Genomic DNA, 24,471 nt, shown 5'->3' with positions numbered 1-24,471 from the left:
ATAATTTCCTTTATGAAATTAACGACGCAGAGGAAAAAGCGAATACGAACTCGTCAAGAATTTGGCAAAAGTCCATACCCCCATGTATATCCAATATTCAATTCGGACTAAGTGAACCCTCCACGGACTTTTTCACACTGTAGCCTAACTATAATTTGAGGACGATACTATCCTTAGTCATTAGCCCTTCATGTACTCGGCTTGTCAAATAATCAAGGGGCAACTTGGGAAGTTCATGACCGTTGCGATTACCCACCCGGCTTGGATACGAAAACATACCAAGAGTGGAAGCGATAGTTGTAGTCCTAACCCCACCAAAAACGACGACAACTCTAGTTAGGACAAGTCATAGTTCAACAACACATATCTGCTTCACCATGCACTATAAATGGGCGACGTATTTGTGGGGGTTAAGCCTACCCGGATATGTTTTGCCTCTGCATTCAAGAGGTCGTTGGTTTGTTCAAAATCTTTTAAAGGCGGTACATATATAAAGGTATGTCCATGTGTTTCATATTGAAAGAGTAGCCTCGTCTCTTCTTTTTCACCTCTCCGAAGGTTACCCCTTCTAAAGAAACCGTTATCAATTCTCTCTTTATTTCCAATCTCTGCAGAAAGGCCAGCTCTTGATTGTGGGTCTGCGTTAAATTTGGATTTGCGGGTGATTTTCTCATCGGCAGCGGCTATGGAGGAGATGGGTTTCCGGCCGTGGCAGAAGGGTTCGCTCCATGGGTGGTTGACCGCGGCAGTTCGCTTGCTTTTCTTGCTCTTGGCTTGCTCCGTGGTGGCGACAGTAAGGTATTTTCCTTGTGGCGTACGTTTTAGTCTTTCATGCAGGAGAGAGAGAGAGAGAGAGAGAGAGAGAATGAAATTTATGAGTGACTTACGGTTTCTGATCTTTCAATGATTTTATATGCGCCTATTTATGGGCCTTGATCGTTAAAAATCCTGTTAAGCAACGGAACGCAGCGAGTTAATCCTGTGTTCTCCGAGATCAAAAAAAAAAAAAAAAATCCTGTGTTCTCCATTCAAGGTATCGTTTAGTTGAAGAAGACCATTTGACCGTCCTTCAATGGTAATCAAGACTACTGCACTTAATTGCCATGTTTAATAGCAAAGCTTAAGAGCATATTAAACCACATTAAATGCTATGGTCAGTTTGGTCAGCCATAGAACCCCAGCCTGCTCAAATCGCGAAGAAAAAGGTTTCAGCTCAGTTCACCATTTTTTCCGTGCACGACCATGAAAAAATAGAGACCGGATTAGTCCTAGCACTCGTTGATTATTCCTTACATTCGTTCGGTAACGGCCTGTAATCATTGCTGGAAAATGCTGATTAAGAGCACCAAACTTTGACATTAACGCGCACATGTCGGAATCAGAAAACACCCATCCCTTCAACTGCTCCCTCGCAGGTTCCTGTCATAGGCCAACTGCTTCTCGTTGTTCTAAAGACGTCATCGAATAGAGAGAGCTCTTTTTAGGGTTTTGTTTATTGATCTCGTTATCGTTAGTCAAAGGGGGGAGATGGTGTTTGGTTGACGACTCTCTTATATTTTGACGAAAGAGGAAACGGATTCCAACAAATAATAAATGATATACGGAATGTGTTGGTTGAAAGACGTTTTTTTTATTTCCTTATTATTGCAGAGAAGTTCGAGGGAACGAATATCCTGGGGTCCAGCTGAAAGTGCAAAATAATCAGGTGATTCAACACCTCCTCTCCTCATCATTTATGTTATGTAGGTCCATAAGTAATACAATTATAATTATATATATACTTCTCAAAAATGAAAATTATTCTCGACATAGATGAAAAAGATAGTGAAAATTATTCTCAATATTATTTAATGATATCATGTTCGATACTCTAAACTTAGATATGTGATCCCTAATACAGATTCTCAACGTTAATTGAATGTTTCAGAAACAAGATATTTTATTAACAATGAAAATAATAAATATTGAATTTATCGAGCCTCTACTGAAAAATTGTTCATTGAATAATTAATTTGGGAGTAATTTTCAGGTGGTGACGGACAATGGGATTGTCGAGATCACGTTCTCAAATCCAGATGGGATGGTTACGGGCATAAAGTTCAACGGGATTGATAACCTCCTTGAGGCTCGCAATAAAGAAGCCGATAGAGGGTATGTATCAATTATCAATGTGCACTTTCACTCCCTTACATTAAATCGTTTCATCTTTTCATAGATATAATAGAGTCAATTTTACATGAATTATAGATATAATTATTTTATCATTCTTGTAGAGTTAATTTCATTTCTTATTACTTTAGATATTACCAAATAAGTGTAATATCTATTACTATGTTAAGATTTTAAAAGAAAAGAAAAACAAATTCTCTTCATATTTTAATAGTTTCCTATTCTTGTTGGTCAATTTAAGTAAATATTGTCATCTTGGGAAGCCCCTTAAATCTTCATTTGGAAACGAAAGAGACCCACTTCCTTAGGACTTAATGCAGTGATTGTGCAAAAGTCGCTTCTAGTATAACAAATCAAATTGCTATTAAAGAGCATATTCTAATTGGAAAAAAAGAAGAAGAAGGGATCAGGAATTTTTTATAATTCACGGAATATTAATCGACTCCGACTTACCTATTGGAGATCAAGTCAACCTCATCTGGAAGCCATATTCACCCCCCGCACGTCTATTCTCCACGATGATGTAATCCCGAAATTAAGAGATTGCAAATCGAGCCAATCGCTCCGGGAGAATCCTCAATCCTCAGTCGTCGGTAAAAACAGTGGGGCGTATGCGGGACGCAAGGAAGCTTTCGTCCTTGAAAGCTACCGACTCTATTTTCCGTCTTGGACTGAATGCCGTTCTTCGGAAGTTATTGCCAATAATGATCTTTTGAAAAGTTTAATTCGACCGCAGTAATTGACCAAAACACTGCACAGGAACATAGATAACGAGAACGTTTCTCCTATAGTCTTTGAGAAACGTCAGCGTTGACCATGGATAGATTAGGTTATTTATATTTCTCCCTTCCGGTCAATTTTTCGCCGAAACTATGTAGAATTTTTCATCGTCATTTTCCCATCTGGGTCGCGAAATTTTTCTTATTTTTATAATGATTTTTGGACCATAGTTTAGTTTCTATGCTGTTTGACCGAAGAAGGGAACGAATTTTTTTCTGAACATTTTACTTGTTACATAAAAAATTCTTTAGTAACGCATGACGAGTTTTTGCTGATGTTACTTTCAGGTACTGGGACATTGTGTGGAACCGGCCAGAGGAAGCTAGCATGTTTACAAGGTAAAGATCGGTTGCTTTCAAAGCAGCTCTTTATTGCTAGTAGAATCTTATATAACTCCATAAACTAAGCTATAAAATTAGGGTGCAAAAGCGCGTATTAGGTCAATTCATGCTAGCACCTATCATAGTCCCGAAACCATGCGGATGTTTTAATTTTCAAGGGGAACTGATGTGGATGACACGCAAAAATTAATGTAAAATACATGTTAGGTCAACTAGTTCAATAGATAACATGGTAGCCAAAACCAATTACAGTTTTAAAAGGTGGGATTGTTTTAATAGGATTGAAGGAACAACGTTCAAGGTGGTAGCAAGCACCGACGACCTAGTGGAGTTGTCGTTTGTAAGCAGCTGGAGCAATTCTTCCGAGTCGTACTTGGCGCCACTCATCATCGACAAGAGGTTAGCCAAAGCATTCTTTTGTTCATTTAATTTGGAAAAAAGAAAGGTTGATCAATCTGATTTTGAAGTGCTGCTGATAGTCGATTGCGATTGTACTTGGGGGCAGATTTGTGGTGAGACGTGGGAGTTCAGGGTTCTACGGGTACGCGATATTCAACCACCCGAAGGGATGGCCCGACTTGGACATCGGAGAAGCCCGGATTGCTTTCAAGCTCAACGGACAAAAGTAAGGACTTTATAAAAATCATCTTATTTAATCTACCGTAAATAATGAAACATGATATCACGTCGAAATGTTGCGTAATGTTTGTATAACGAAAGAAATTTTTCATTAGGAAAAGTCTTGGATGTTGCTTTTTCCCATTTTCCTTTGATTGGGATTGGAGCGTTTCACGGGGTCATTGATTGGCGATTATTGTGCGTCGCTCTCTGTTAGGTTTCGTTATATGGCTATATCGGATGAGAGGCAAAGGGTTATGCCAACGGACGAAGATCGCGCCAGTGGTCGTGTGCTAGACTACAAGGAAGCTGTACTTTTGACTGGTCCATCCAATTCCGAGCTAGAAGGCGAGGTAAACTCGAACTATATCGGCTTCGTTTATGCGTTTGATGTTAATCATTTAAAAAATTCCAAAAAAACCAAAAAAAAAAAAAAAAAAAAAACCTCTCCAACTCGCATCTATAGACAAAAACCCCCCACAACGATATGCAATCTATACGATACACAAGATGCTCTTCTCTCGCGGTTCGAATGCTTATGTTTCGGGCGATGATCCGATGCCGGTGGGTGGATTGCAGGTGGATGATAAGTACCAATACTCGTGCGAGAACCAGGAGAACAAGGTGCACGGCTGGATCAGCAGCGATCCGCCGGTGGGATTCTGGATGATCACCCCCAGCGACGAGTCTCACACCGCCGGGCCTGTCAAGCAAGACCTCACTTCCCACATTGGCCCGACCACGCTCAACGTAAGTAACCCGTCCTCCCCTTTCCCTTGCGCAAAATAAGCTCCAAACCCACATGGACATGGGCTTCCGGCGCAGACCGTCGCGGCTTTGGTCACGGGTCAGGCTTATCCGACTCATCGAGCTAAGAACGGGTATGGATCTGGCCCGAGTGCGTCGACGTTCCTTCATACTGAAGACTAGTTTGATGAAAGAATAGTCCAGGTTTATCGAAATTGGTCAGCAGAATTGTGTACTAAGTGAAGCGTCGAATGAGCCTTGTTGATCTTTCTACAGGTGTTCTATAGCAATCACTATGCGGGGAAAGATGTGTCCATGAGTTTCCGGAACGGAGAGGCGTGGAAGAAGGTTTACGGACCATTCATGGTCTACGTCAACTCGGTGTCGCCTGAAGAAGACCAATCGAAGCTTTGGGCGGACGCAAAAGGACAGGTATTACATTTTCTTTTTCTTGCTTGAAATCTTGGTAATTTCAGATCAATGACCAACTTTTTTTCTCTATTACTTCGTTGGATGCATTAATCGCTTTTGATTTATGTGATCAGATGTTGATGGAAACTGCCAGTTGGCCCTACGACTTCATCAGCTCAGATGATTATCCTTCCGCAGCCGGACGAGGAACCGTCAGCGGTCAACTGTTGGTCCGGGACAGGTTCGATTCCCTCAAACGTTGTGGCATTTGCATAAAAAAAATCTCGTTTTATATTCAAGGAGCTGAACAAATGCAATTTCCTAATCCAGATACATGGAGAATAGAGACATGGCGGCGGGCTCCGCATACGTAGGGTTGGCAGCACCGGGAGAGGTCGGTTCGTGGCAAACCAACACAAAGGTAACTTCTTTTTATCCCTTATCATATGCCACAAATTTACCCAAAAGCGTCCGGTTAATTTCGTGGTCAATAAGCATCCGATAATTCTATATATTGTTCCTCTCGATTCAGGGTTATCAGTTTTGGACTCGAGCGGACGAAAACGGATCTTTCGAGATTAAAAATGTCCGGCCAGGCATTTATGGCTTGTATGCATGGGTTCCCGGTTTCATCGGGGACTACAAATACCACTTGAACGTCATGGTCAAGCCAGGTAACTATCATCCTATCGCGACGTTTGAACAATACCATTTCTAGGTTTTTCAAGGCAAATTTTATCTAAGGAATGTCAAGTATATTAAGACAGACCTACATAATTAGTATATTCAATGATGGGATAGACGGTGAGTAGGTCATTTAAATAAGTGAGCCACTTTCAACATCCGATAACAATTTATCATGTCATTTAAGATACGAGCTTTGTAATACAAACTTAATAAATGTAACATTTTTCTTCTTCTTTTTTTGTTTTATCTTGGCCCCATTTCTCTAAGTTTGGGCTATTGTATACGCACGGTCTTTGCTACTTATCTTGATCTAGCTATCACATTTTATTATTGAGGTAGAAACTTTATCTAGTTATGTTCAATTTAACAACCAGTCCAAAAGGGCTTTGGAATTTTATGGTTTCATTACAAGCTAATGTCAAAATTATTCATGCGCAGGGTCTGAAATACAAGTGGATCCTCTGGTTTTCAGCCCTCCACGATCTGGTCCCACGTTGTGGGAAATTGGCATCCCCGATCGAACGGCAGCCGAATTCTACGTGCCCTTACCTAATCCGCGGTTTATGAACAATCTGTCCAAAAACGGCATCGGAGAGAGGTGCGCCTTATCGCCGGGCCTTTTATCTTTTCATGACTCGCATATATAACTGCAATTAGTCAAATATCTGGAGTGAAATTAACACAACATCCCACCGTCCTGGCCCCCGCCTGAATATGACTTGCCTGAGACTGGAATAGAACCCACAACCATCGATTCCTGAGTTAAAAGCAAGAGGACGCCCTTACCACTAGGTCTATCTTAGGATACGACCTTGTTGTTATGTACCTACCGAGCAGCTAGATTTTTTCCAATCATTCTCAGTGCACGAGGATCATCCACCATTAGATATGTGGGGCCCACGTCATTCGATGATGAGCAACGGAATCTTGCAACTATATTTCCATTTTTGGGAGTGCCATGATAAGCGGATTCATTAGTTTACTGTTTTCCAATCTGCATCCCGATTAGTCAATGTTTATCTACTTTGACTTTGATTTTCAAGAGATAGTAGTATTGATCTCGTATCATCGTGGATTGATACATAATTGGATGTTTATTGTCCTTTTATTCCTGGCAAGCAGCTAGAGATTAATAGTGATGTAACTTTTTATTTTAGAAAAAAAATCTGATATATAACATTGATGTAGCAAGTGATATGGTAAATCACAAGCGGACATCCAAACACTTCGACAATATTCAATCCCCAATAACAGCCGGTTATGAAACTTAGTATACCATTTTGGTTAATAAGTCCGAATAAACTTTGAATTTCTCCTTTTATTTACTAGATTTCTATAGCTGCTCATCGAATGCTTTTCTTTCTTTTCTTTTTTTTATTTGACAGGTTCCGGCAATATGGATTATGGGACCGGTACTCAGAATTATACCCTAAAAACGATCTCGTCTACACTGTCGGCGTCGACAACTACCATAGAGATTGGTTTTTCGCTCATGTCACCCGGTACTTTCTCTTTCTCTCTATTAATATACAATATACATGTACATATACATATACGTATACGTGTACTTATACGCATATCTGATTTTCGTTATATACAGGAAAACAGGAAATTCAACATACGTGCCAACAACATGGAGGATTGACTTTCATCTTCAAAATGTGAACTTCAGAGGGACCTACAGACTTCAAATGGCAGTGGCATCAGCCACCCTGTCTCGCATATCGGTATGAAGCAATATACTCGCCAAACATCCGCATATATCATCATCAAATTATCTAAATCAATGACGTTTTACGCCTAATCGATTTCCATATTGTTGTCCTTTACTCGAACCCTTCTGAAGATCGGGGTCAACAATCTGAGCCAGCAACCTCCCTCATCGACGGGCCGTTTCGGCAACGACAACGCCATCGCGAGGCATGGAATCCACGGTCTGTACTGGACGTTTGGCTTCGACGTGCCGGGCTCTCGCCTACGCAGGGGGACCAACTCCATCTACCTCGCTCAGTCTTCGTCAGCCAGGACACCCTTCGAAGGCGTCATGTACGACTACATTCGATTCGAAGGCCCTCCGAGAATGAATTGAAATTCTCCAGTTGTATAGAATTCGCGCACATAGCCATTTCATCAAAATTCATAAAAAAAAAAAACTATACAAGATTAGGTCAGATGTAAGGCATTTTCATGTTCTTTTATGGCGATAAGCCGGTAAGAAGGTCGAGGTTCGATCATGCAGAAAGCAATTGTTTGTTACATTAGTTACATTTGATGCTTCATTTGAATTGATTTAAACTATCCCGTCTTCAAGTAAATCTCTCTCTCTCTCTCTCTCTCTCTCTCTCTCTCTCTCTCTCTCTCTCTCTCTCTCTCTCTCTCTCTCTCTACAAATCTACCAAAAGTCCTAAAATTTGCTATGAAATCGTATTTGAGTTCTAAAACTTTCATATTTCTACAATTAAGTCCAAAACTTGTCAAATTTGCTGCAAAGGTAATGCCTTGCCTATGGCAGGCAAGGCTAGTCAGCCTAGCCACCAACCAAAAAGAAGAAGAAATGAAAAAAAAACGAAAAATAAAATAATATTAAAATACTATTAGATTTATCTATAATAATATTGACCAGATAGACTCAATTGGCAAAATGTGAAAATATTTAAAACTCAATTAGCAAGTTAAAAGATTTATGACTGAATTAACAAAAGTATAGTAAGTTTAAGATTTTTTTAACATTTTTTCACTTAAAGCGTTGATTTTGCATAAATGATACCATGATAAACGAACTTATAAGCTTTTATATATTAGTATATTGGATTAGTAGATTTGATGATGATGATGATGATGATGATGATGATGGGCGCCAGGAAAATCACGTTCGACATTATAGGGAATTAGTATCGCAAAAAATAGATATTACGCAAATGAATTGAAATATTAAATTTATAAATTGAAGTTTTCCATACAATCACAGTTGTTAATTTGGTCAGCAAGAATGTCACCATCGCCTTATAAAGGAGGGGTGTGCAAGAGAATTGAGAACAGTTTGAACCGCCGAGAATTGGACTGGATTGGACCAAAACCGACGATTTCCATAAGGGTCGGTGCAATTCTCAATTCCAATTTGGTGGAACCTATAAGTAATGGTTCGGTTTCCAATTCTAAATGTGGAACTGCCCGTCTGCCCACTAGGATTGGACCGGTATACATGTATATTTAGAAAAAGAAATTCCATCTCAATTATTTAATTATTTGTAATTTTTCAACCAAATATATATTTACATATATATTTGTAGTTATTGAACATTATTGACTAATTTTGTCGCTTTGGTGTGTAATATGATTAACCTCATACCTTTTTTTTTTCATTCTAATAATCCATTTACTTGCTTTGTCGACCAAAAGAAAATAAACAAATGTAGAGAAAGGAGAGAACCAATTGGAGATGTCCATAAGAGTCAACAACTCATTTCAAGGGTATAATTAGATCTCTTCTTAGTCACTCACATGATTAAATTAGGTTGATGTTGAAAAAAGATGGATCAAGCGACTAATATTTTAACTTTTGTGGTTAGTACTTTTAACATGAAGTCTAATTCTCCACATGTTTCTAGTGTCGGGAAACCTTAAGAGGATCACACCATGACCTTTGAAGAAATTAAGTTTTTTGTTGACGAGTATTGTCTATTTATTTTTCCCTATAATTTTCAATCCTTAATCAAAATCAATGACTCACAATTCAACCTAAATATAAGGCCAAACAAGCTTTGTATGGATTGGGGACCCATTCTATGGACTCACTAGGGAGCCGGTTGGACCGCCTATTTGGAACCGGCAGTCCAACCAATTCCCGAGTGAGTCCATGCAACCAACCGATGGATTTCGGTTCCAATTTTTCGGAACCGATCCTTAGTGTGTAGTTTCCGGTTCTAAGGTGTAAATCATCCACACGAACCATGCTCACCCATAATGTATAAAGGGCCGGCTTCTCCTTCACCTCTTCGTATCACCATCCATTTCTATTTTTATTTTTGGGGTCTAGTATCACTGTCCACTTCAATACTAGATAATATGGCAATGTTAGCAGCAAACGAGCATCAAGTGGAATTTTCTTTTTTTTGGTCAAAAGTGGAAATTTAATTAGTGAATATTTATTAATAGACACGTAACTTACAACACTATGCAACAAAGCCATGAGTAACACGGCTAGAGCGTAGTTATAAACTACGAAGCATGGACATGTTGCCCGTGCTTCCGTGCCATGTCTGACACATGTCGGAGCATGTCTGACACATGTCAGAGCATGTCAGACACGTCGACACACTCGAACACGTGGTCAACGCGTGTCGGATTTTCCGACACGTGGTCAACTTTTGCTCGACATGTTTCGACACGCGTGTCCGAAAGATGATGGAGGGTGGAGGCAAGGGCGAGGGAGCAAAGACAAGGCCTCGAGCAACGGCGAGAGACGGCCAGAGAAGGAGCATAGACTGAGGCGAGGGCCATCACTGTAATGCTGCGATGGATCGGTGACGAGGCTACAGCTGCAAGGGAGAAAGGGCCAAAGGCGAGGCGGTAAACAATTGTGATGAGGACCGAGAGCAAGTAGAGATCAAGAGGAAGAGGAGAGGAAGGCAGTTGTGCGACAAAGAGGAGAGGAGAAGGATCAAGAGGAAGAGGAGAGGAAGGGGGTTGTGCGGCGAGGAGGAGGAGGAGAAGGATCGAGAGGAAGAGGAGAGGAAAGGGTCGTGTAGCGAGTGAGGAGGAGGAGGAGGCAAAGGAGCTATGGTTTTTGATAAGAAACTCAAAAATAATAAAAGGGGGGAGGGGGGACTCTGATGGGCCATCAATGATGGCGTGACTTTTAATTTTGGGGGAGGGAAAGTGACAGCCTATCTATCAGGTGGTGGGGAGGGAAAGAAAAATAAATTTGGGGGTGGGGGAAATGGACAAGGGAAAGAGGGGAGTGGGGGTGGACCCCAATTGGGATTTTTTTAATCAGAAAAATTAATAAATGAGATTAATAATTTTGAAAGATAAAAGTATTGAATTTGAATTAAATTAATTAAAAATAAAAATATTCATTTAATATACAACATATCTCAACGTGTCGGAATTCTCCATTTTTGAGAAATGACGTGTCGATGTGTCATGTCGTGTCGTGTCACGTGTCCGTGTTGCATGTTGATGGTACTTAGGTTATAAATATACAAAACGGGTGTTAAGCGCGGTCGACAATAGTCATTTAGTGGATATTTGTTAACATTATAGTAGAAATTTAATTAGGATATTATATTATATTGGATTGCACTATCAAATTCGAAATAATATACATTGCTATTGTGGAAAACACATGGATTTAATTGCTATTTAACATTCTAAACCCCCTATAATGAACTTTTCTTATATAGGAAAGATGGAGCAAAAGTATAAAAAAAATCTTAAACCTATAACATTTGTGTCAATTTAATCATAAATATTTTATTGATACCAATTTAATCCTAAATATTTTAATCCAGTGCCAATTCAGTCCTTTAGGCTAATTTTAACTATATTTTACTAACATGAATGCCGGGTGGCCAATGTGGCATTGCTAACACTAACTTAAAAACATCAACGAACTAACCAATTGTGAAATCTTAAAGGCCGTAAAAGTTTGTGTTAAAACGCATTAAACCTACTTTTTTCCATAATATCTTTTGTAGGGTCAAGAGAGAGCAAGATGTGACTGTGAAAGTATTGTACTGTGGGATATGTCACTCTGACCTACACAATGTGAAGAACGAATGGGGATTCATGTCCTACCCTATGGTGCCCGGGTATGAGTTAAAAATGATCACCTTTTCTCATTTTTCTCCCTCATAGTAAGTGGAAAATAATTACATTTGATTATTGCATTGTAGACATGAGATTGCGGGTATCGCAACAGAAGTAGGAACCAAAGTGACAAAGTTCAAAGTTGGGGATAGAGTGGGTGTTGGGTGTATGATTGGATCATGTCACAACTGTGTGAATTGTGGTGATAATCTTGAAAATTACTGCCCCGAAATGGTTCCAGTCTATGGTGGTAAGTTTAGCCCTAATAATGACAATGAGGATTCTAATGGAACGATTAACTATGGTGGCTTCTCAGAAATCATGGTCGTAGATGAGAACTTTGTATTTAAATTTCCAAATAACATGCCTCTCGATGGTGGGGCACCTCTCCTTTGTGCCGGTATCACTGTCTATAGCCCATTAAGGTACTACGGACTCGATAAGCCCGGAATGCACATAGGAGTGGTTGGGCTCGGTGGACTTGGCCATGTGGCTGTCAAATTTGCCAAGGCAATGGGCCTTAGGGTGACTGTCATCAGTACCTCCCCGAGTAAAAAGGAAGAAGCTGTGAACCATCTCGGTGCCGATGCATTTTTGGTCAGTCAAGATGCAGAGCAAATGCAAGTATGTTATGTTCCTTGCAAGCTGTTTCTTGAATTGCACTTAGGACAAAGAACCGCTAAAGTAATTTCAAGTCACAATTATTTTCTTGATGCAGTTAGCTATGGGCACAATGAATGGCATTATAGACACTATATCAGCTGTGCATGCTCTCTTGCCATTGATTGGTCTCTTGAAGACTCATGGGAAGCTTGTCATGGTTGGGCTAACAGACAAGCCCCTTGAGCTACTTGCTATGCCACTCCTCTTGGGTAAATAACTATAATATACTTCTTGAACAGATTATCATCTATATTTTACTTACGATTAAAATTAATATGTTAGGCCTACTGCATACATATTAGCTCAAATCCAAAATGTGTGTGCATAACAATTACAACTTCTCATTCGCAACATTGAACTTCTTGATTGTTACTAATGACAGGTAGGAAAATAGTGGGTGGAAGTGCTGCTGGAGGGATTAAGGAGACGCAAGAGATGATCGATTTTGCAGCGAAGCACGGCATAACCGCGGATATTGAGGTTATTCCAATGGATTATGTGAACACTGCCATGGAGCGTCTTGCAAAAGGGGATGTTAGATACCGATTTGTCATCGACATCGGAAATTCACTAAAATCTTAGTAAAACTTAATTGTGTCAATAACTACGAGAAAGCTTGGATAGAAGGTGGTCAATTATTGTTGACATTAGTTATTGGGTAATTAGTTTGAATGCATGTTTTCCATCGTGTTTATGTCATTGTTCTTTTTGGGACAGAGAAGTCTTCCATAAGGATGATTACTTTGTAAAAAAAGTGTTAAGTTACAGTTGCTCTGTTGGAGTTCAATAAAGGAAATCTAATTAGTTCATAATCTCATATGATATTTTCTTCGAAAATCGCATCTCTACTATAATCATGTGTGCTTTTTAGTCAATTGGATTGGGCAACTATAATTATTGGATCGTCCATATTTTTGTCTTCAACTGTGACTGTTTGACTTCCACAGCCATGGACTAGACATGATAGGATAACCGGACAAAAGGTAGACTAAAGGAGATAAAGCATGAGAAAACTAAGAGAGAGGGCTAAGAATTTGAGCCCTTAACATGCACTGTCATATCATGCTAAACTAATAGTTTTCCTCACTAATTTGAACCATCAGGAAACGGCTTAACAATGTATTTGACTTGACAAAACCATTCAACACATGGTCGAGCATTTACAACATAATAAAGCATCAAGCATCTAGAGTGGGTTCGTTCTACGAACCCGTGCTATTGTAAACAGGAATCTACCCAAATGGGAGTTTTCCTTACAACCGCAGTCGGGAATTTGGTCATTGGGTACGTCATCATCGTCCTATAAAGAGCCGGCTTCTTCTTCACCTTTTTCGCATCACCGTTCTCTTCGGTACTCGATCCTGAGCTGCTGCTGATTTTGGCTTTGCTCGCCCAACTTCAAATTTAGCAGTGCCGGTCGAGTTTGCAGTGAGATAATATGGCAATGTCTGCAGAAAACGAGCATCAAGTAGAAATTTAATTAGGATATTATATTAGATTGGATTGCGATATCAAAGTCGAGATAATATACTATGCCATTGCAGAAAATACGTGAGTTTAATTGCTATTTAACATTCTACACTTCCTTATAGTGAACTTTTCTTATATAGGAAAGATGGGGAAAAGTATCAGAAAAGTAATAAATTTATTGTTTTTGTGTCAATTTAGTCCTAAAACTTATATAAATATCAATTTAGTCGTAAACATTTTGACATAATGCCAATATAGTCTTTCAAGCTAATTTTGACTGAATTTTACTAACATGGACATCGATTAACCTACATAGCACCGCCAACATTGATATGGAGAATTTTTAATAATATCTTAATATTTTTCGATTTTTTATTATTTTTCTGATTTTTTTGTTTTTTTTTCTTCATCTTCCTTCCCTTTGCTGGTGATTAGCCACCAGCCACAAGCAATGGCCAAGCTGGCCTTGTCGTTGCCCACCACGGGTGAGTCTCGACCGGGCAAACACTCGGCGAGGTCACCATGGCCTAGGTGAGGGTCAGCCTTGCCCAATCTAGCCTGGCAAGGACAACCCTTGCCGAGGGTCACCTAGGTGAAGGCAACACCCAACAAGGTCACCATGGCCTAAGAGAGGTTGGCTCTCGCTCGGCCAAGCCTCTCCTATGGTAGGCAACAACAAGCCTTGCCCAAGCGAGGCCAACCCAGCCGTGGGTAGTGGCCGATTGGCAGCAAAATGAAGGAATAAGAAGGAAGAAAAGGAAAGAATAAAAAGAATAAAAATTAATTTAAAAATCAAAACATATAAAATATTATTAAAAATTGTCCATAGGAGCACCGACAATGCCCATGTAGGCCAATCAGCATCCATGTCAACAAAATTCATCCAAAATTAGCTGGAAATGCTATATTAGCACTAGGTCAAAAGGTTTATAGCTAAGCTGATACCAATAAAAAATTTATGACTAAATTGGCACTAATGCAATAAATTTATAATTTTTCTGACAATTCTCAAAAAGATTGCAATATGAATTTAATGAATCTTTTACAATCAAGATTGACATTGCACATTAAAATCTGCTTAATTTCTCTAGGTGCACGCGAATTTCATCTTACCCTTTAAATTTTATATGACGTATTCTTTTTTTTTTTTTTGGTAAATTTTATATGAAGTATTCTTTTGACCCTCATTTAAATCGATAATAGCAAAAGCAAATGAGAAATGAAATTTCGACTAATAACACTATCATATGGGATTTAGTTAATAAAAAGAATACTTGAAATGATGGTGCTCTAAAAATAACGCGTATGAATATGAAATCTAATTCCGGGATATCTAACTAGTGATGGTTTCTTAGAGGATCGGAACATGTCATCTTAATGGGATTAGTTCTTAAATTAGTTAGGAAAAGACTATACATAATAACTAAAAGTAGATTAGGGAATTGTTCAAAGTCTTGATTTTGCATAAATGATACCATTATAGAACTCAGCTTCTAAGCTTTTATATATTAACATAATGCATTAGTAAATTAGATGATAATAATAATAGGCGCTAGGAAAATTACATTCAACAAAATTGTTATCGCAGAAAATAGACGTCATGTGAATGAATTAAAAGATTAAAATTAATAAATTGAAGTTCTCAATAAAGTCGCATTCGTTTATTCTTATGGAAAAAATATTAGGTGGTCCTAGAGCACCAAGTCGGCGTGCTCCCGACCAATCAGAAAGTTCCATGTGGCTCCGCATTAGAGAGTGGTCCTCATTGTTGTTCCGCACAGAAAATATAAAAAATTTCTTTCTTATTTAAAAATTTTCCCCTAATTATAGGCCTGCGCAAATTAATTGCTGCCCACCTTACTGCGGAGAGATGGAGATATTTCCATTTCTCTCTCCTCCTTTTTCTCCTTAAGGATTGTCTTGGGGTGAGCAGGTAGTATCCACAACCTAAAATATACATACTTTGTGATTCATTCAATCTAGTGGACCGTGGCCCACCAAATTTGGTCATCCGGTACGTCATCATCGCCCAATAAATAGCCGGCTTCTCCTTCACGCCTTCGCATCACCTTTCTCTTCAATACTCGATCCTGAGCAGCTGCTGCGGCTAATCTGCTTGCATGCTCGCCAACTTCAAATCTGAGCAGCCCCCGTCGAGTTTGCAGGGAGATAATAATGGCAGTGTCAGCAGAAAACGAGCGTCCAGTGAAGGTTTTGGGATGGGCAGCCAGAGATTCCTCAGGACTTCTCTCCCCCTTCGAGTTCTCAAGAAGGTAAACCTGCATATTATTTGTCCATCTCTGGAGATATCATCATCTCTTGGATTAAGCCAGCTTTCTTTCACGTCAAAGGTTATATATAGACGAGAATAGTTAGAACCGTCAAGTTCAGGAAGAATCGATGTGTGCATAGTACGATTCTGTTGAGATGAATCATTCAGCTACAATGGCGTGCTTATGAAGATCCAGAGCTGTAAATCGTTTTCTTCTGCTCTTTTATAAAATCTGAAAGCACGAACTGAAGACCCAACTATTAAGAGACTTATGGCCATCCTACAAGACCCGTGAATTTGTTAAATCCAAACATTTGGCTTGTTTAATAGGTTCTAACTCAGAGTAGCTTGGATACAGTTAGAATAATTGGTGTCTTTTTTTTTTTTCTCTCTCTCTCTCTCTAATTTTGAAAATCGAAGGGCACGGGTGCGGAGACTCATGAAACATCATGCAAGCTCGTTAATTGGTTAAGTCCAAACCTTTAATTTATACAGGTGGCTCTGATATGGAAAAGTTTGCATGTAATGAGAATCATATGAGTGACCATAAGTTTCTGAGCTTAAAAACATCAACGAACTAACCAATTGTGAAATCTTAAAGGCCGTAAAAGTTTGTGTTAAAACGCATTAAACCTACTTTTTCCATAATATCTTTTGTAGGGTCAAGAGAGAGCAAGATGTGACTGTGAAAGTATTGTACTGTGGGATATGTCACTCTGACCTACACAATGTGAAGAACGAATGGGGATTCATGTCCTACCCTATGGTGCCCGGGTATGAGTTAAAAAGAATCACCTTTTTCTCATTTTTCTCCCTCATAGTAAGTATAAAAAATTTACATTTGATTATTGCATTGCAGACATGAGATTGCGGGTGTCATAACAGAAGTAGGAACCAAAGTGACAAAGTTCAAAGTCGGGGATAGAGTGGGCGTCGGGTGTATGATTGGATCATGTCACAACTGTGTGAATTGTGGTGATAATCTTGAAAATTACTGCCCCGAAATGGTTCCAGTCTATGGTGGTAAGTTTAGCCCTGATAATGATAGTGAGGATTCTAATGGAACGATTAACTATGGTGGCTTCTCAGAAATCATGGTCGTAGATGAGCACTTTGTATTTAAATTTCCAAATAACATGCCTCTCGATGGTGGGGCACCTCTCCTTTGTGCCGGTATCACTGTCTATAGCCCATTAAGGTACTACGGACTCGATAAGCCCGGAATGCACATAGGAGTGGTTGGGCTCGGTGGACTTGGCCATGTGGCTGTCAAATTTGCCAAGGCAATGGGCCTTAGGGTGACTGTCATCAGTACCTCCCCAAGTAAAAAGGAAGAAGCCATGAACCATCTTGGTGCTGACGCATTTTTGGTCAGTCAAGATGCAGAGCAGATGCAAGTATGTTATGCTCCTCGCAAGCTATTTCTTGAATTGCACGTAGGATAAAGACCTGGTAAAGTAATTTAAAGTCACAATTATTTTCTTGATGCAGTTAGCTATGGGCACAATGAATGGCATTATAGACACTGCCTCAGCTATGCATGCTTTCTTGCCATTGATTGGTCTCTTGAAGACTCATGGGAAGCTTGTCATGGTTGGGCTAACAGACAAGCCCCTTGAGCTACTTGCTATGCCACTCCTCCTAGGTAAATAACTATAATATACTTCTTGAAGAGATTAGCATCTATATTTTACTTATGATTAAAATTGATACGTTAGGCCTTCTGCATACATATTAGCTCAAATCGAAAATGTGTGTGCATCACAATTACGACTTCTCATACGCAACATTGAACTTCTTGATTGTTACTAATGACAGGTAGGAAGATAGTGGGCGGAAGTGTTGTTGGAGGGATTAAGGAGACACAAGAGATGATCGATTTTGCAGCGGAGCACGGCATAATCGCGGATATTGAGGTTATTCCGATGGACTATGTGAACACTGCCATGGAGCGTCTTGCAAAAGGGGATGTTAGATACCGATTCGTCATCGACATCGGAAATTCGTTGAAGTCTTACTAAAACTTGATTGCGTTGATAACTACGAGAAAGCTTGGATAGAATGTGGTCGAATTATGGTTGACATCAGTTATTGGGTAAGTAGTTTTTATGCATGTTTTCCATCGTATTTAGGCCATTGTTCTTGTTGGGACAGAGAAGTCTTCTCTAAGGACAATTACTCTGTCAAAAAAGTATTTTTAAGTTACAGTTGCTCTGTTGGAGTTCAATAAAGGAAATTTTATTCGTTCGTAATCTCGTATGATATCCTCTTCGAAAATTGCATCTCTACTATAATCATGGGTACTTTTTATCAATTAGATTGGACAATTATAATTATTGGATTGTGCATATTTTTGTCTTCAATTGTGATTGTTTGACTTCCATAGGCATGGACTAGACATGACAGGATAACCGGACAACAGGCAAACTAAACGAGATAAACAGAGAAAATTGAGAGAGAGGGCTAAGAATTTGAACCCTTAACTTGCTCTCTCATATCTTGCTAAACCAATAGTTTTTTTTCTCATTAGCTTGAACCATCAGGAAATGGGTTAGTAATGTATTTATAGCATATGATTTGACATAAACGTTCAATACATCATCGGGCATTTACGACATAATAAAGCATCAAGCATCTAGAGTGGGGTCGTTTTACGACCCGTGCTGTTGTAGACAGGAATCTACCCATCTATTATTTCATCCATTCGATCTAAAGTGTGTTGTCAATCATCTATTAGAATTTCCTTAGCTTTAGCCATTGGATTAAGCACGGTATAGTTCCATGCTTGAGGCCATCGGACCTTAGCATCTTGAAATCTATAATTTTTTTTTTTTCACAAGACATCCACAAAGCAAATAATCACACACCACATGAAAGGGTTTCATAATTATTGAACTCCTCGACTTTCTCGAAAGTAGAGGTTATTTCAACCAAAGAAAAAAAAATAGTGTCATCCAACGCTTTATAAGGTTCATCCAAATTGGGATGACACAAGATATTAACGTGACGTTTATGCTATTTTTCAAAGCAAACGGCAATGATGTTGCCCCCAAAAGAAAAAAGAAAATTCATAAAAAAAACTAAAGAAAGAAAGGCTAAAGATTAGAGCAATTTGAGAAAAGGAAAACAACGAAGCATCGAAGGAGAGAGCGAGCGAGAGAGAGAGAGCCCCAATGGAGGTGGGCCACCATACATATCGCGAACAAGGACCGACGACCCTCCTCCGGCCATGGGCGTCGTTTTATTTTTTATTCTTTTGATTCTTGGTCTGAACGCTGGCACCTCATCAACACTGCATGTCTAAAGAAAATAATACTAAAATTATGGTATCAACATGCAAACGGAAGTACTAAATTGCAATAATAGCACGAAATTTATGATCAGAGAAAGAGCAGATTAGAGACCCCAAGGGACCCAACCCATCTGTGTCGTCCTGGCATTGCAAGAATCCAGGCGACAGTGACGCCGGAGAAGCACAGCACCAGGCGATGCAGCTGAGGGGAGATGTAGCTCGCTTGCTCAGGCGAGAATGGATTAATGAATTCCTGACTGAACTGGAGGAACCATCGTATTGGGATCTGCAAAATAAATTCTAACCTGGCCCACAAGGTGGCTACATTGCCGGATTGCGACCTTGGAGAAGCCACGACTTGCAGTTTGCAGAGCCCATTCGAGGATCGATTTGAGAACGCTATGTCACCTTCCGTCCCCTTTGGGAGCCATATCTGCTGGCCTACATCTTGCTCGTCAAGTTCGGGGTCCTATGGCTTGCTCGTTTGGATCACGCCACGCCACGCCAAGCCAAGGCGCTGCCGCTGCACGACTTGCGGGCAAGACGCTGCCAGAGGTGCACCACCCCGCGCCAAGTTGCGGCAAAGCTTTAGTTCCACCAAAAAAAGGGAAAGAGCCGACCAAATCAATCGGTTTGCTGCTTCAATTCAGTGGCTACAAACAGGAGAGAGCTGTCAATTCAGCTTGGCTTAAGTAATGCATAAAAAATAAACCTGGAAAGAGCTGACTCGCACACCATTTCTCTTCGGTTGTTCATTTTGCTAGCTAAATACATCATCACGACTCTTGGGTTTGACTCTTAATTTGTTATTGTCTGTTAAAGTAAGTTCAGAAGTATCGATTTGAGGGCTGATCAGATTTTCCATTAGATAGGAAGAAGGTGATGCGAATCGGATACATATCGATAAGGGAGTAATCCTGATGGTCTCTAAAAATTATAATCACCTAGTTTTTTTTTTTTTTTTTTTTTTGGTCAGAATCACCTAGTTAATAAAAGAAGAAGAGAAAAAATAGATGGGGACAATAATAATCACCTTTACTCTCTATTTCAAATTCTATCCTCACATTTCAAAATTATATTTTGTATTTCACCAGCCTAAAAATACACATTTGCCCTCATGGACACTCAAATTCTACACTCAAACCCCACGGACCAGCCGTCTTTCTACAACTGATGCTTTGTCTATGTGAGTTCGTTCGAGGCTCCAGGCACGGCCTCATGGCCACCTTTAAGGACAATTGCTTTGTAAATCTAGTTATTTTAAAATATAGATTTGTTTCGCAGAAAATTTCTTGATGAAAGAAAATGTTATTTGTGAAAATAATTCTTAAAGAAAATGGTTGATTGACAAATCATAACGGCTCTAGTTGCATATCGTCGAAAGGGAATTCACATAATTCCCATCCCCAAGTCTCAAACATCATCAAATTCCATTCACTAGCAATCGGTTCATACACTTTCTCATCTCCATCCTCTTTGGGTCAATGAATTATTCAGTGAGTTCGCACATGTACTCGATTGAATCTTGACGGTTTATATCTAGTCAAATCCACGCGGGATTCACATTAGACCCACCAATTTTGATGCACCAACATGTCATGGTATGAAATAGAAGAAAGCCGATTGGCCTACAACCAAAGTACCTTGTACCACTTCTGGTCAGCAGCATTGGGGCAATGTGCTCGTAGGGAAATAGAGAGGAAATTACAAAGGAAAAACCAGATAGAATGTTAGAGAAGGAACATCTCTATCAAGCAATGGTCTCAATATTGAATAGAAAGATATTGGGATTGTCGGATTCCCAAAAACCGGATTCGACACTAAATCAAGCCCTTAAAACGAATGCAAAAGACGAGCTCAGGAATAACATGTATCACCGATCGAAAATTACACTACATAATCGAGCGTACCTTATTGTCCACAGATTAAACACCAATGTTGAAGTTCAATGAAGAATTTGATTCCGGTCTACCAAGGAGTTTAAAGGGGGGGACGAGTTACCTTGGTTTTTGGGAGAGGGAGAAAAGAAAAGCATACGTTTTTTCTCCAAAAGGTACGTTTTCTTTTTCTTTTCTCCCCTTAAATACATCTTCTCCAAAAGACGCGTCCCTTTAGCAAAAAACGTCCCCCCAAAAGTTACAACTCTTCAACGTATCCCTCCATCCATGGGCCCTAATTTTGTGGGCCAAGCTTTTAGACCCAACATGGGCGGACATGCCAACTTAGGCTCATCACATTAAATAATTAAAACAATCAAAAGAGTTATAAATTCCTTTGTCTTCTTTTGGATTTATCTCATTGGCAACCCTATACTCCAATACCAAGAGGCATTTGAACATTTTCCTTTTCCTCCAAAATACAATTTTACAAAAAAAAATAAAAAAAATTACCCTTCAAATCAGCTGCCATCTATCTATTCTTCAACCCCACTGATTGGTCGGGTACACCATGCCGAGGTAAGGGATTTAACGTTACTACTTGTCGCGACCTACCCTCGGGGAAGGAAGTAGGTTTAAGAGTATTGCTTAAAGACAGGCTCACGGCCCATGGTTAAGTCATGACTCTCCCAAGCCCATACCTCGCGCGACATTGGGTTGTTCATTTAACAATAAGAAGCTGACACTAGCCTATTGGGGTTCGCTAGAAACCAAGTGAGGTATAGGAGTGTACCTCACTTATTACACAACTAAAGAATCTAGAGTTGAGACTTTATTACACTAATTAATTAATTAGTATCCTTTTGGTACCTAATTTTTGTTCATTAAAAGAAAATATATTTTTGTCAGGTAATTTGAATTGATTTTATACATATTCACTAATATGTGAGGTAATCATATGGGTGCACAATCATTAAAATAATAATTAGCAACCAAGGAAAGCATTTAAATAAATTGCATGGGAGAGCAAAAATTTAACATCAAATAAAAGATAAATACTAATCCTAACTAGACTAAATGGAAGCCAAAATTAACATACCAAAATTGCACAATCAAGGATATTCGTCTTTAAGAACAACTAGAACCTCTTGAATAGGATTCTAAACTGAAAGACTTCCATTTTTTTTTCAAGAGAAAATAAACCAAGAATTAACCTTGTCGAAGATTTTTTATTTTTAGAATTTTTTTGGATTTTTCGGAAAAATTGAATTTTTGAATTTTCCAAATCCTTTTGATTTTTTTAAATCTTTTATTTATTTATTTATTGGTGTCTAGCTAATTACTACTGAAATTTTTAGAATTTTCTGAATTTTGAAATTTTCTGAGAATTTTTTAATTTTCCTTAATTTTCTAAAATTTCTTTTTTAATTAATTTTTACTAAAAACTCGAATTTTCAATATTTTCTGAAAATTTTTGAATTTTTTGATGTTCTTTGAAAGTTTTTGAATTTTCGGAAATTTTTTTGAATTTTTATGACTTTTTGACATATATTTTTAATTTTTTTTTCAATTTTTTATTTTTAAAATATATTTTAAATATTTAATATTATAATATTCGGGAAAACGGGTTCGGACCTGACAAACCCGATCCGACTCGCTGACCCGACCCAAATCCGGATCCGACCCAATCGGATAAAAATGAAATTTTTTTAGTTTTTTAGTTTTTCTTTCTTTCTTTTTTCTCTTTTGTCCTTTCCTGTTTTGTCCTATTCACTGCACTCCCCACTCCTTCACCTAACGTCCCCATCTGCCGTCCTTTCTTCCCTTTTGTCTTTTCTCATTTCTTTTCATCACCCCTTTTTATTTCTTTTTCTTTTCTTTTCCTTTTTACTTTTCTCTTCTCTTTACGTCGTCTTCTTCCCTGGGACTTCACCAGGACCACGCCTTCACCGAAAGTTACTCATGGACGAACTCAAAACTGAGACTTCGCCACAAGGACTCACGCCAGAATCTCAACCGGTCCGGCGCCGACCATCAACCTCTCCGACTCTCATCCGGTCGTCACCGCTGGTCATCATTCCGGGCGCCGCCAAACGTCGCCGACGGCTTCGATGATACCAAACATATATAATTTCGAGTTCAACGACCATTCTAACAGCTCAACCACATAAATGCACGCCGAGACAAAATGAAGAGACTGATTATGGCGGCCTCTAACCCCGGGCTCCTCCAGCGAAGGGTGTGGGTTTTCTGACGAGAAGACATTCATCCATGACCGACTCGGGCATCGAACGATATACCACAACATCAAAGAGAAGCGCAGTCAATATTAGGACAAATCGAGCGCAAAACAAAGATTTTAAGCATCGTTTTTAAGAACTCAAATTCGGTGCTTCATTCAGACATTTTGTCAAACAGTTGATGTGCGACTCGGAATACCACTTCCAGGCTCGGATTAAACGTCGTTCGTGGCGTAAACCCATCATATTAAGCTCCAAATCAACATTATTCGCAACAAAAAGTTTTGTTTTTCTACGGTTTGCTCAGAATTTCGTCAGTTTGGTCTTGCGTTCTCGAACTTAATAATCAAGAGAGAAGTGGAGCGTTTCCGGGGGGTTACCTGGTTCGGGAGCTTGCTGCGACGAACGGTGACGGGCGAGCTAGCTTTCCCAGAAGGTCGAGACGATTCAGACGAACTACCGGCGAAGGGAGACGAATTCCTCACTCTCGGTTTCTCTTCTCCCTCTCTCTATCTCAAGTTTCTCTCTTTGAATCCCTCAAAACCAGCGGCCCCCCCCTTCCCGTCCTCGCTCTCCAGCTGCCACTGCCGGCTTGGCCCCGACCACCAACTCCCGGTCGAACCTGCCCCTGCCTCCTCTGCCTCAGTCCTGTTCCCCCTGTCCTTTTGATGCTGCATTCTTTTTCTTCTTTTTGCAGGTCCTTCGCGCGAAGGCCAGCCTGGAGGAAGGAGACAAGCCTGGGGGAGCAAGCCGGGCTGAAGAGAGAAGGAAGCTGGACCGGGCTGCGCGAGAAGGAGAGGAAAAGAGGAGAGGCAGGTTGGGCCAAGGTCAGATTCGGCCAGACCCGACCCCTCACGTTTTTTTTTTTTTTTTTTGGTTTTCCTTTTCTTTTGTTTTTTTTTTGGCGACCTGCCGAACCCGCACGACCAGATGAGATAAACCACCGGGCGACACGTCTACCACCACACACGTGCCACCGGATAAATCGTCAAAGGGCTCAGGCAGCCTTCCCGCAGTTGCAGTGAGCTTCGAACACTCAGACTTCCTCGATGGTGCCACCAAATTTGAGCCACCGTGGCGGGTGGTTTTCCTT

The 24,471-nt window shown here is 39.7% G+C and overlaps 3 protein-coding genes and 1 long non-coding RNA gene across 5 annotated transcripts; 3 read left to right on the top strand and 1 right to left on the bottom strand.

Moving 5' to 3' along the window:
- The first annotated feature begins 428 nt into the window (after positions 1-428).
- LOC104414097 (rhamnogalacturonate lyase) lies at positions 429-8,068 on the top strand. The gene is made up of 17 exons (XM_010025116.3): positions 429-496; positions 615-798; positions 1,651-1,705; positions 2,030-2,151; positions 3,237-3,287; positions 3,570-3,689; positions 3,796-3,915; positions 4,126-4,261; positions 4,488-4,658; positions 4,932-5,087; positions 5,201-5,307; positions 5,397-5,487; positions 5,599-5,740; positions 6,192-6,351; positions 7,139-7,255; positions 7,354-7,480; positions 7,600-8,068. Exons 2-17 carry the CDS (start codon positions 686-688, stop codon positions 7,840-7,842), a joined length of 2,031 nt encoding a protein of 676 aa, XP_010023418.2. The 5' UTR covers positions 429-496; positions 615-685; the 3' UTR covers positions 7,843-8,068.
- Positions 8,069-11,795: 3,727 nt separating this feature from the next.
- LOC104416940 (probable mannitol dehydrogenase) lies at positions 11,796-12,809 on the top strand. Its single transcript, XM_018860341.2, has 3 exons — positions 11,796-12,188; positions 12,283-12,436; positions 12,610-12,809. Exons 1-3 carry the CDS (start codon positions 11,796-11,798, stop codon positions 12,807-12,809), a joined length of 747 nt encoding a protein of 248 aa, XP_018715886.2.
- Positions 12,810-15,774: 2,965 nt separating this feature from the next.
- LOC104414095 (probable mannitol dehydrogenase) lies at positions 15,775-18,221 on the top strand. The gene is made up of 5 exons (XM_010025115.3): positions 15,775-15,970; positions 16,630-16,743; positions 16,829-17,366; positions 17,461-17,614; positions 17,788-18,221. Exons 1-5 carry the CDS (start codon positions 15,873-15,875, stop codon positions 17,988-17,990), a joined length of 1,107 nt encoding a protein of 368 aa, XP_010023417.2. The 5' UTR covers positions 15,775-15,872; the 3' UTR covers positions 17,991-18,221.
- Positions 18,222-18,840: 619 nt separating this feature from the next.
- Positions 18,841-23,920, bottom strand: LOC120286548. 2 transcript variants are annotated; one of them, XR_005545194.1, is made up of 3 exons: positions 23,759-23,920; positions 19,567-19,914; positions 18,841-19,269 (listed from the first exon to the last, which is right to left on the bottom strand). It is a non-coding gene; the product is annotated as an uncharacterized LOC120286548 (long non-coding RNA). The 2 variants fall into 2 exon arrangements; XR_005545193.1 differs by having other exon boundaries at positions 18,841-19,914.
- Positions 23,921-24,471: the final 551 nt, after the last annotated feature.

This window comes from Eucalyptus grandis, chromosome 8, assembly GCF_016545825.1.
Source record: "Eucalyptus grandis isolate ANBG69807.140 chromosome 8, ASM1654582v1, whole genome shotgun sequence".
NCBI classification, from domain to species: domain Eukaryota; kingdom Viridiplantae; phylum Streptophyta; class Magnoliopsida; order Myrtales; family Myrtaceae; genus Eucalyptus; species Eucalyptus grandis.
The sequence above is the reverse complement of the archived record's forward strand: the minus strand, read 5'-3'. Positions and strand labels throughout refer to the sequence as shown.

Coding starts and splice junctions, on each gene's coding strand:
- LOC104416940 (XM_018860341.2), top strand. CDS start 11,796: ATGGTTCCAGTCTATGGTGGTAAGTTTAGCCCTAATAATGACAATGAG. Junction 12,189..12,282: donor AAGATGCAGAGCAAATGCAA/GTATGTTATGTT, acceptor TTCTTGATGCAG/TTAGCTATGGGCACAATGAA. Junction 12,437..12,609: donor TGCTATGCCACTCCTCTTGG/GTAAATAACTAT, acceptor TACTAATGACAG/GTAGGAAAATAGTGGGTGGA.
- LOC104414097 (XM_010025116.3), top strand. CDS start 686: ATGGAGGAGATGGGTTTCCGGCCGTGGCAGAAGGGTTCGCTCCATGGG. Junction 5,088..5,200: donor GGGCGGACGCAAAAGGACAG/GTATTACATTTT, acceptor TTATGTGATCAG/ATGTTGATGGAAACTGCCAG. Junction 5,308..5,396: donor CAACTGTTGGTCCGGGACAG/GTTCGATTCCCT, acceptor TTCCTAATCCAG/ATACATGGAGAATAGAGACA.
- LOC104414095 (XM_010025115.3), top strand. CDS start 15,873: ATGGCAGTGTCAGCAGAAAACGAGCGTCCAGTGAAGGTTTTGGGATGG. Junction 16,744..16,828: donor TCCTACCCTATGGTGCCCGG/GTATGAGTTAAA, acceptor ATTGCATTGCAG/ACATGAGATTGCGGGTGTCA. Junction 17,615..17,787: donor TGCTATGCCACTCCTCCTAG/GTAAATAACTAT, acceptor TACTAATGACAG/GTAGGAAGATAGTGGGCGGA.